This window comes from Miniopterus schreibersii, assembly GCF_964146895.1.
Source record: "Miniopterus schreibersii genome assembly, chromosome: 12".
Lineage (NCBI taxonomy): Eukaryota > Metazoa > Chordata > Mammalia > Chiroptera > Miniopteridae > Miniopterus > Miniopterus schreibersii.
The window spans coordinates 13414451-13427060 of NC_138112.1; the positions used below are offsets into that span (position 1 = coordinate 13414451).

The 12610-nt window shown below is 37.7% G+C and overlaps 1 protein-coding gene across 4 annotated transcripts in view; it reads right to left on the reverse strand.

The window, feature by feature from the left end:
* Window positions 1–551: 551 nt before the first annotated feature.
* Window positions 552–12610, reverse strand: part of GRIA4 (glutamate ionotropic receptor AMPA type subunit 4) — a 327443-nt gene continuing 315384 nt past the window's right edge. The window contains exons 15-17 of one of the 4 annotated variants that reach the window (XM_081155171.1): window positions 8313–8427; window positions 5409–5656; window positions 552–1394 (exon numbers count right to left, since the gene is read on the reverse strand). In XM_081155171.1, coding sequence (XP_081011297.1) covers window positions 5411–5656; window positions 8313–8427 — 361 coding nt within the window. In that variant the 3' untranslated portion in view covers window positions 552–1394; window positions 5409–5410. The remainder of the gene's footprint in view (window positions 1395–5408; window positions 5657–8312; window positions 8428–12610) is intronic. The other 3 variants (XM_081155168.1, XM_081155169.1, XM_081155170.1) reach the window with 3 other exon arrangements.

Below are 12610 nucleotides of genomic sequence, written 5' to 3' on the forward strand. Positions count from 1 at the left end.
TGGGGATGGGGGGAGAAGCCCAAAGAGACACATTATTTTATGCAGCAAAGTACAGTCAAGTAAAATTTCAACACACAGTTACAGGGTATGTTGCTGTTGTGACAATGATTAACTTCCCAGTTCAAACACTCCAACTTTGACATTAACCTGCTAATGAGGCAAAGATCTGTAAAAGAGGGTAGCTTAGTATGCAAAAATAATAAGGACTAGCTATATTTCCCAATATGGTCCACACTTTACAATCCCTCCTATAGTCTTATAATTTCTCAAATAACTTTTATAATGATAAGAAAAAACTTTAAGCTCTGTAGATACTGTAAGAATGTCCGTTGTTTGATTCTTTTTGGTGGGTACAAAAAAACCACAATTTTGTACACAGAACAAGAGTATAAATAATAGCGATACCATGAGTGACCCGTAGTCTCTCGGTCCTACACTGTGGCCTGATGATTTTACATTAACGTCATTTTCGTTGCGTTTCTGTTCCGGGTATCGAGACAAATGCAATCTGTGGACACCGATTCATGTGACAGAGTGAAGGTTACAGCAAACAAGATGACCAACAACCTTTATTAAAAAAAAGAAAAAAGAAAAAAAAAGTCTCTAACGTTTAGTACAGTGATGGCATTTATGTCAATTATTGCAATGTGTTGTTCCCTAAGATGGTTAGAAAAAAGAATCGCGTTGTCCTCTACTGAGTTTACGTCATTTAAAAAGCAAGCATGTTTCAGTAGTGTTTTCTCCAAAGTAAGTGTAAATACTGCCTTTAAATTTTTTTTTTTTTTCACAGGATTTACATGTTTGTTTATGATGTTCTCCTCACAGTTTCGTGTTTGTTTTCTCAGCTGGACAGTCTTCGGGCATCAGAGGGGTGCTCTGGAGACACGGGGAGCTGGGTGCCTCCTGCAAGGTTTCATCCGTGGCTGTGAAGACCAAGGCCTTTCAGAGCAAGAACTTCCCAAGCCTGATTAGTTTTTAAGTCCACTCGCGTGAAGGTTGTTGCTGTTAATACACCCGGCCCAGAGCCCACCCCCCACTCCCCGAGAAATCCTAAATGGTGAGTTTTCCTGATAGAAAATCTGAGTTCGGGTCTCCGAGCTGAGCTCATGCACACGTCGCTGCCGCCGCCCGAGGTGGGCTGGCCGGGCCCTGCGCGGGGCCTGCCCGGGGCTGCGCTCCGTCAGTCACCAACACAGTGTGATTAAGGCACTCAATTATGTTTTTGGTTTTTATGGTAGGTCCGATGCAATGACAGCCAATCCTGAACTTTGTCTGATTGCAGTTCCGGCGTGGACAGCCTTTGGGCAGTCGGGCGTCAGCACGCGGCCGTTCTCACCCACGCTCCCGGTGATGGATAACCTGGCTTTGTTTCTTATGGCTTCAGAAAAGGTCAGCTGGGGGCATGGAGAGGAAACAGAAAACAAGGCCGAGGGTTACACTAGCTCTGCTTCTGCCACGCCCGGTGACACAGCAAACACCAACATATCAATATTAGACATCTGCATTTTTTTCCACATTTTTTCGGTCATGTGAAAACTGGTTGTCAGGGGGGACGGAGCTCAGCTACGGGGAGGAATGAATCAGTCTGGAGTCTGTGGTGCTACTTGTTTAAGAAGTCATTTTAGAATCATCAGACTAGGTCTTGGTTAGCAAATCTGGGGGGACACCCCTTCGAACTTGCTGCAAGCTACACCCTAATGCTTCTTAAAAGCTCCTTTAGATCTTACGCTGTTCTTTCAGCCTTTTTGTCTTGCTAGGAATTATCTTTAACAAGGATTTGTAAAATCTCTTGCAAGGATTATACTCTTAAAATTGTGATGGATTGTCTAAACAAACGATATACATGGAGTGCTCATGACAGATCTTCCCGTTTTCAGAACGCAGATCTATCCACAGACTTTCATTCATTCACACCCGTTATAGACATGACCCAAAACAGCACAGTTAGTGACGTGAAGTCCATTCTCTACCTAATGTGGAAGCTAAGGCACGTTAAGGAGCGGTAAGTGCTTAAAGGGGGTGCACTGAAAGGGGGCACGTTTCAATACCTAGAGAATGGTCATCACTGGGGAGCTTCCCACATTGAGGTTTTAGGGTCAGGTCTCTGAAATCCTCATTAAATTCTTGTTCTGTGTCACATTAGGTAGCAGATAGTAGTAATATGACACAGTGGAGAGACAGGTGGTGGTGTTATGTAAACCCACTGTTCACTCATTGTCTTTAAATTCTTTCTAGAGCTGAATTTTAATGTTTACTCACAAGGAAAAAAAAGTAAGCAAGATATTACCTAAATTTGTTATGGATTAGATCTTAACTTTCTCATAACTCATAATGTATCTAACTTCCCTACTGCGAATGTAAGTTAATCTTATTTTTTAAGAAATTCCATCTTGTATTTATTCTGCCATGAAAGTTAAATATTTGAACAATTATACGTTAAATAATGAAATTAATAATTGGATTAAAACTGCTATAATGAAAAGGTTTAGAGATCAGGCACCCTGATAACTTTAGAAAGTTGAAGTCAAATTGCTAGGCAATGGCTCATTTATGATAAAAACCAAGTCATTATCATAGTTCTGCTTTAGTGAACAGCCTCAAAAATGAATACTTATCTTCATAATTAGAAGTCAGGAGAGAGTCTCTACAGAAACCCTACTCATCACTAAATTAGAACAAATGAAGACCAAAGTCTGAATCTTCTTCTTCAGATTCCTTTTCAACATTTAATACTAAGTAAAATAGATAATTATTTTTTTTAATTAGTTTAGTATTTAATTTTTGAAGAGGATATACTAAAATACAATTAATAAAAGGAGCGTGCTTTTTTGAAGGAATTTTTGCAGAAGGCTTTTGCAATAAAATCTATTTTTGTTTCTTTTCTTTTGCCTTGGTGAGGAAAGGAAAGCATCCAAAAGTAGGAGAGATCACACGTAGTTCTGAGTATTCTCTCCTCTACAGATTAATGCAACCAAGTGTAATAATTAATAAATCTTTGTCAACTCCTTAATTTCTCTTTAAATCTCAGCATTCTTATTTCTTAGCATTCTTATTGCCTATTATATCTTCCAATTCTCCCATAGAAGGTCATTTCTATTCATCTTGATGTGAACCTGTTGAAGCTGCTCAAACTGGAAAAGTTTCTTAAAAATTTCCATATGTCTGTGTCTGGTTGGATTGTTGTGGCTGATGGCCATGATTTTAATTGTATGTGTTCTCCTTGAGGGATGGTCACTTTTAAAGTTGAACTCTACAATATTTTGAAGGTTTTAGGTTTTGTTTCTGAGATTCTGGAACAATATTATCTAAATTGTCAAATATTTGCATAATTATGGCCAACAGAGTGTTTGAAAGGAAAAAGCCATTTAATATGGGAGTGCAACAAAAACAACTTACTTTCAAGGCTTCTCTACAGGTGCAGATCACTTCATTTACCCTGAATTCCAATATGTCTTTTAAAAAGTCATATGGAAATTAATGCTTTATTTTTATATGAAATTTATTGTCTTAAAAGTTCAACCCCAGCTCTAAAGGCAATTCATGTGATGAACTGCAATGCCAGATTCTGCTTCTGAAAACATTATTAGATGTAAATTGTATGTACATAACATATAATAAGAGAATGTTCATAAGAGAATGTTCATCTCTTTTTAACAACTTCCCAGAGCTTTGTAATAAACTGGCATCCATGAGCATTTCTTTCTGGAATTTTCTAGTATTCTTTTTTCCTTTGCTTCGCTTCTCTGCCCTTGGACTTTGCTGATGGTTAGAATGCTTTGCTATGCCAAAGAAAAGTCAATTTTAATAAACTGATTAAAATTTTTATTGAAGATATCTTATAAAATTCATCTCAAAATGAAGTCTAAATAATTGGCTCTGAAAACCTTTCAGGTTTTGTTCTTCTCATTCGGGAAAATCTCTCCTCAATTCTGTAAATATTAAGGTGAAAGCATTCTTATAATGGCCCAGGCTTTGATACCATCCTAGTTTGTTGTTTTGCTTTTAGAAAACATGCTCAAAACATTCTGATCTGAGTGAATTGAGGGTTTTTGTTCTTAATTTTTTTCCACAAAATTGGGAAAGAACCAGTTTGGGCTTACTTATGTGCAGTTATACTCAGTCATTGATTTCTAGAATGTGGATAAAAGCAATTAGATATTGTTTTAAGATACAAATATTTCAATAACTTTTATATGAAGAAATAAATATTAAAATCAAGCACGTTTGCCTGGCATAACCTCAGGTGTATATCTTACTATGAAAATTATATTAGGTTTTTTACATCAAGCATGGAATGTCTCTCCTGGGTTTAAAGACTCTTTTGTCATTTTAATCAGAATGAGCAACCTATTCAGCTGGCTGTTATATATAACTTTAGGAAATAGGTTTTAGAGACCTGATTTTAGGAAGAGCAATAACAAATGCTTTTAGATCTTATTTTAAAACCACTTGCAACCACTAGAGGAAAAAAGTAGTGGACATTTAGGTTCTTCCAAAATTATCTCCATCTCCTATTATTTCACTGAATGCCCACAATTTTTTTTATTGTGGTGTGATGAGAGCATGTGAGTAAGTGCGGCTGATCTGGCTTACTTAAAGCAATTGAAATAAGAAAAAAATCCGCAATAACTCACAGCAATTTTTATCTTTTACTGCGTTCAAAAGCACATATACTGCTGATATCTCTGATGGAGAAACTGCTATATTGTCTAAAGTGTCTGTTCACCTTAGTGATATTGTGAACATAAAAAGCTGAATTTCATCTAATAAACTCTAATAAACGTGAATTGTGGTCAATATCCTGATGATCACTCCTGCCTGAAGGTCTGGCTCAAGGACTCCTGTCAGATGAGCAAACAGCTGGGTTTTACTCTTTAAAAATATAGAGTGATGGCTAATGTAAAACAAATTAGAATCCGAGCTCAAATGTGTTGAGCATCGACTCTGCTCCATGAAGCTTTTGCATATAATGTTTCTCAGAAAACCCGATCTGGCAGCTGCCTGAGCTTTGATCATTTGAATCAGGTTTTATGCTTATTTTGTTAACACTTATTTTAAAATTTGATTGTTCCGGAGAAGATCAGCCTAGTCTATGTACAAAGAAAACCCAGATCCAGTTTCCAATTCCTCTCAAATTTCAGGTAGGATACAGTGTTTAGATCATTCACAGAGTGATTCTGCGGGTTTGTTTTTGTCTTTCGGGCCCTTTCAATGCAGATCTCTATTGGCAACATAAAGGTTCAAACAGAACATCTGCAGCCAAAGAAAACCGAACCGCTTTGCACTGAAGTTGTCGGAGTTATGAAGCTCTAATGAGAAGCAAGCAAAACCACCACGGGACAGACAGGTCACAACACTGCGTTTACAGGATGCATCACCCACTCACTGTAGTAGGCCCTAAGTCCTACCCCTAAATTTTAATACTTTCGGTTCCATATACGTTGTAACCTTCTCTATAGGTTGCTAAATTCTGGGTATTCTGCGAGGAAGTTGGGTTAAAAGTCTGTGCACTCTTTGCCACCTTCATTCTCTTCGCTTCTGCCCTGGACTTGTAACAGAACTCTATCAAAGCCACCAGCATTGCCAAGCCCAGGCCGCCAACCAGAATGTAGAAGACGCCTGCTACGTTGCTCAGGCTCAAGGCACTCGTCTTGTCCTGCGGAGGGGATAAACACACTTCAGTTAACTGTGGAAATGTCACATCCAAAGGCAAAAGAACACATGAAATCCAAACAGCTAATTAACATAAATGCTTAATTTAACCTGAAGTTATTTACATGTATAAATCACTGATGTAGGTTTACGGATTTAAAACAAAGCTTATAGCTCTCAGAAGTAAAATTAGAATGATTACCAATAAATTGGGTGTAATTACATTCAATAAAATCTGTAACATTTTATCATTAGCTACGCAACGAAAACCACTCTCCTTAGCCATGATAAGCGTTTATGTATTTACGAAGGGTGGCAGAAGTGGGCCTATTATTATTGTTAAGTTTGAGAATGACATGTTTAAGACACAGTTACATGGAAAGGGGACCTCTTTGGGTTTTCCTGCCATTAAAACATACTTTTAATGTTGGAGATTTCTCTCAAATAAATCTAACTTCACATTTCCTAATTAAGGAACTAAGGTTTTTTAAGCTAGCAATTTCACATTTTGTTCATCATTACTTTACCAAATATATACAAACAATGTGCTGGGGTACACATTGTTTGTTCTTTCAGTCACATCTGTATGGGAAATCTGGAAAGTGTCACTTTTGCATACTATCTACTATTTAGGATTGATTACGTATGCATCACACAGGTGACTATTTTAAAAGAGAACTTTAAAAAATACACAAATTACCATGATCAACTGAGAAATAAATTATGTATGGACCAATTTATATAACTATTTTTATTGACTTAAAAATATGATTCCATTTCCACTTAAAATGTTTAATCAGATAATATTTTAGCCATAGTATTCTCCAGAACCTTAGTATACATTTTATCTCATAATAAATTCAGAAACAGTCAAGCATATGTTTGAAAGATATTAAAATTATAACAAGAATTCAGCACTTTTTCATAAATTGTAAATATGCATATTATACATAACATTATTTGAAAAGTATTTTGGGTAGACTACCTGAAGGCACTCTCTGGCCATCATCTTCTCAGCAGTATGTTTTGTGCAAAATGTGATTTAGACACTTAAATCGTTTTAATAGGAGAGGGTTTGATTCCAGAGATGTACTGTGTACACTGTCTAGTTAGCCATGACATCAACTGATTGGGCCAAAAGTTTAAGGTAACTTCATTTTTAAAATAATCACTCAAGTATTTATGCTTGACATAAAGATTTGAGATAACTATTTCATTATTTGGCCAAGCTTGTCTCATTCCACTCTGGTTTAAAGGCAGATAAAAGTGATTATAAGAGAGGGATAAGCCCTGAAAAGGGATCAATTAACATTACTTTGTCCCTTTGTTAAATTAATTGAGGTTCTCTTATTTAAGTCAGTCACTTGTTTAATCTTAGAATTATCTGTATGTATCACCTATCTATCATCTATCATCTATCTATCTATCTATCTATCTATCTATCTATCTATCTATCTATCTATCTATCTATCATCTATCTATCTATCTATCATCTATCTATCTATCATCTATCTATCTATCATCTATCTATCTATCTATCTATCTATCTATCTATCTATCTATCTATCTATCTATCTATCATCTATCTATCATCTATCTATCTATCTATCTATCTATCTATCTATCTATCTATCTATCATCTATCTATCTATCATCTATCTATCTATCATCTATCTATCATGTATCTATCTATCTATCATCTATCATCTATCTATCTATCTATCTATCTATCTATCTATCTATCTATCTATCTATCATCTATCTATCATCTATCTATCATCGTCTATCTATCATCTATCATCATCTATCTATCATCTATCTCTATCATCTATATTTTTTTATTTCTAAAAGAAGATAAAGAAAAAATAAAAGAAGATTCTAAGAATCCTCAACCATGGCTTTCAGGCACTGTTATTACATTCTATTAATTTGTGCAGTATTTAGATTGACTGATAGGTTGTTACATTTTTTTTTCTTTAGAATTAAAATACAAATATTTCTAACACTATTTTCAACAGAATCAGGCTTATAGTTTCCTGCATTGTTCTCAAAAGAATTCATGAACAAAAGATCTTAGAACTTGAGGCTACTATTCATCAGCACTGATTTCTTTAAATCATTTTGATAGAATAGAATTGAAGGGTTCACTCTGTTGCTCTGTCAGTACAAAAACATAATAGGGCCTCTTCAAACTAAAGTGGAATGGTTGGCAATATAGTGACCAAAAAAGACTGAACTTCTGAATAAGATAATTTAATATTTAAAATCTTTTTCTGAATGACTACTGATCCATTTCCCATTTTTTTGTTTTGACCATGCACCTGTTCTTGAAATAATACATTTCATGGTCTTTGCCTCCAAAGTCATAAAAAACTTAACCCAAAAAAGCTACTTTTATTAGTGGTACGTAAGTTTGAGAATAATATAAGGAATTTGTATTATTTTATATTTTTGTAGTTAATTTAAATTTATTTAATACTGGGGAGCAGGTTGCAATTTTCTGAAAAGACCGTCCCTGTGGCTGAAATTTATGGTATTAGCTTCGAATCTGGGTGGTGTATAGAGAAACGTTTAGTTTTTACTGGGTCCGTATCCTTTATTTTTGACCATGGCTCCCGTTTTGTGACCACAAGAGGCGGCCCCGAACTGCAGCGACTGACCTTGCTTCCAGAGTCCTTGGGTCCGCATTCACCTTTATCGTACCACCATTTGTTTTTCAGCTTGTCTAAGACGCCTGCCTCACTGAGTTTCAAAACGGCAAGGTTTACAGGAGTTCTTCACGTGGAAAATAACATAAATAACATTATATATGTTATTTTATGTTATTCAAGTAAAACTGCATTAGAATCGCATGGCAAAGTGACAGAGCAGAGGCCACAGGGGGCGCTGTGTCTTGCACTGTAGGCCCGGTTTAGAATCAGACACAAAACTGGGGCCTGCTCCATCGCTTTAGGTAACAGGCACATACTGCTCGGGAGGATTTTTAAACAAAATGTATGCAATTACTGTGAATCCAAAACTATTGGCCTCGGTTGGGTTTCTCAAGCGTTTGTAATTTCCCAGCATGAATGTATGTCATTCAAAACCCAGAGCTGCTTTTTTGCCTCTTTCAAAATGAATGCAAGTGTCCGCAGGCTGACAGACGGCTTAAATAGGACTGGTTTCATCTCTCACGTGCATATGATCAGCTGGAGGGATTTTAGTTTATGCTATAAAAGGATGTCTACACTGTCCATCATTAAGTGGGTCCCTTCACCTCTCTCAGCCAGGACCGAATGGAAAGAGGAAGGTGACTCAGGTGTCCACCTCATGCAGGTTCTTAATAGACACAAATAGGTAAATCATTATTGTAAAGTATAAGCCCGCGCTGACATTTTCCTTCTGAACTTCACTATTTAACTCACACAATATCACCAGAAGCAATTTGCATCCCTCTTGTGTCTGCCACATTAATCAAAGCACAAAGGGAAGTGGCCATAATATACTTTACTAATTCTTACCAGTAAACACCTGATGGGTTAGGGGTAAATAAGATTCTGATCAATAAACAAACTCCCTGTACTGTGAAGCGCCATCTCCCTTCTCTGCTCGCTTGGAGCCCTTCAGTACTAGATGCTTGAAAGGGAGTCTCCGGGAGAGGGTCGGGCGTCGCTCCGCATCAATGTGCCAAGGACACTAAGGACTGTCTGCTTTCGTTCCCGCCCTAACCTCTGTGTGTACAGAAGAACTCGGAAGCTGGATGGGAAGCAGTAACTCCCAGCATCTCCTGTTGTTACTGTGTTTGTGGTTGGTTTCTTTGTTTTTGTTATTTTTACTTTTATAAACATTCAGAGAGAGACTTTCGCGCTCTTCTTTCCTTCTCGACGCTCCTGAGGCCGCTGCACTCATTCTGTCTGGCTGTGGCTCCTCATGGCTCTCCCCTAGGAAATGTAGAGTGCATTCAGGGAAACACAGCTGGCATTTTCTTTGGTTATCAGGAAATGAATTCCATAAACTTATCTACAAAACTAGGTGCTATATTTATAATGATGGTGATAACGATAGCTAACATTTACCGAGCACTTACTATGTGCCGGGCATTGTTAAAAGCATTTTACATGCTTAGTTACTGTTATCACCCGAATTTTACAAACCAGGAACCAAGGCACAGAGGGGTTAACTCATCTATTCACACAACTGGGAATCAGAATTTGTAACCGTCTGACTTCATAGCTGTGCAATTACAAACGTTAACAAGGGCAGAATCAAGGAATGGGGGTTCTGGTTGAGTTTTCTGGTTAAGAGTTAAATTAAAAGCCATTTATTTTGTACTGTTGTTTCCAAAAAATGTTTCTAAAATATGTTTTTCTTTTTGTCTATCAGATCTCTGAATTTAATTTTTGTATGAATGTCATAAGATCTTACAAAGTTCACTGTTCCATTTAAGAATATGCATTTGCTGCATTCCTAGAATATTGTTTTTTTGGATTAAAATCTAACATGAGCATGATTTAACACTTTCTACTAAAAGCTGAATTTGGGGTGAGGAGGGCTGAGGTGGGGTGAGGATTATGATTAACTGGGCTGCTTGGTTAATTTAGCCCCAACCTGAGGCTATACAACCCCCACTCACCTCCCTTTATGAAACGCTTATTACAAAGCCACACTTCAGGTTGGTTGGTGAACTGCAAACTCCTTGAAAACAGAAGCCGCATTTCATTCATCTTTGTAAAACAGTATTTGCCAGGGTATCTACTGAGAGTAAGGGCTCTTCTATAAAGTGGCTACATTCCAACTATTTTGAATCCAGAACAAGCTTTTCCCTTCAACTGATACTCTAAGAGTTTTTAGATTCCTAGGCCAGCTTGCTAAAGCCTTTTTAAACTATTTGGTGCATTATCTTAGCCTGTATTACACTTTTTGAATAGGTACAATGGGAGGAGGAGGAGTTCGTGCTGAAAAGAGAAAGACAATGAAAGCAGTTTCCAAGTTTCTTCCGGAAGGGGTGGCTGAAGGCAAATTGAGCATTAGGTAAAGGCTGCCGCTGGCTTCTCTCTCCCCCTTCGTGAAGTCCTAATTTTCCCTACCCCCTTGACTTCCCCTTGCCGCTCTGTCCCTTCTGCTAGTCACTGCAGTAGCTTGGTTTTAGAGGTAGGATTAGATTGGAATTTTGAATATAAGAGATTTATTAACCAAGCTTACTGGTCAACTGGTGGAATGTCAGGTACTGAGCAAGGAATTCATTACTGGGAGATCCCTCCCCGAAGGGTTAGCTTTCCTTAGTGGTTTTTGTTTACCACAACATTTTCCCTGTGCTTATGAATTCATATTTTCCCATAATAGTCCCTTTAGTCTTGCACTGGTTTCCATGGCTGTGGCAAAGGGAAGTAGGCCATTTATAAGTATAACATATTTTAAAGTCAGGAATGGGCTGTATTTTTCAAAAAGCTAAATTAAAAACTGGGTATTATGTGATCTAATATAATTCCTGAAGGACACAATATTTGATAATTACATTTACAAGATGATTTTTAAATGAGTTATCCACATCTATGAGTGTGTCTATTTTGATATACATGGGAGGAGAGTAGAACCAGGATTAAACAACTCACCTAAAAAATTGGCATAAAATTCTGGGTATGGTTTGTGCTCAGGCTAAACCATATCAGATTAATTAAAGGGGGAAATAAGGTTTAGACATCGAGATGATATTCTTAAATTGGTTCACTGTCAATGAGTAAATTTCTGTTTTTTATTCACGAGAATGTATGAATTTCTTATGATCGTCAAAAGAAGACCACATGGTAATAATACTATCAAATGAGTGAGTTTTCAAACGAGTGAATTAATACCCCTGAAATCATGTCTTTCCACTTTATTTCATTTAAAAAGTAGGGCATTTTCCCTTGTTTTTTTGGTAAAATTTTACATTTCAGTGCGGAATTACATTTCAGCCCTCTTGGCTGACGGCTGTCCTGCTGGGAACTTCATGCTCTGGGAATGCCTATCAGGTGAGGGGTGGTGCTAATGATTTGCAGCCCTGGGGTGTGACTGGAAGTGGCCACAGTGGCTAACAGTTCAGTTGTTGGTTACGCTAAATCACAAGGTCCTTGAGGGAAAGGACAGTGGGTAATCCTCTTGGTCCCCACAGATGCGTCCTCCCTGGTTACAGTGCTGGGAACCGCTCAACGTGTGGGACAGCTTTCCATGGTCCCCCTTAGTTTTCTCCTGCCGAGATCTGGTCTTGGACACTTGCTCGTGCAGAGACCCCTGAATGTGCATTTCCCCTGCAGTCTTTAATCAGCTCGTCCGCTTGGCTTTACGCGCAATCAGAGGCTCAGGATCCGTCTTTCCCTAAGTCAGCCCTTTTGCTCCTTTTTTTTACCTCTTTTGAGGACGATCAGGCTGAATGGGAGGCACAAGGTAAGTCCAAAAACAAAATCAGTCACCTGACGGAGGCACAAAATGAAAATGGAAAGGCAGCAGCTGCCTCCTGGTAATTTCCTCTGAACTAAGCGAGGTCAAGCAGCCGGAGCAAGGCCGCTTCTACCACCCATTCAGAGTCGGGCACGGTTAACGTTTAGGCTGCAAGCACCTAGTCTCTCGGTGATAAACAGTATGTCAATATATAACCTGCTGGGAACGGTCTCTAGTATGAAAACAAAATTCCTGAGGGGAAATAGGACATAATGCAGTTTCATTTGAGGGACCATTTGAGGTTAATTTTTCATAACATTTTAGAAAATTACTTGTTAAGATTTGAAATAACGTTTTAGAATACCATTTGGTGGTTCATGTTTGGTGGAAGCAATGTACCGCATACCTACGAGAACAGCAGTTTGATTTTTGGAAATTACAAGGTTAGGTTCATATTTATTTCTTTGGACAACAAATATTTACTTCGTGTCCGTTATGTACCAAACAAACAATGCGTTGGAGGCAAACAGGTTAAAATCCGACTTAGTTGCCCAACTTTATT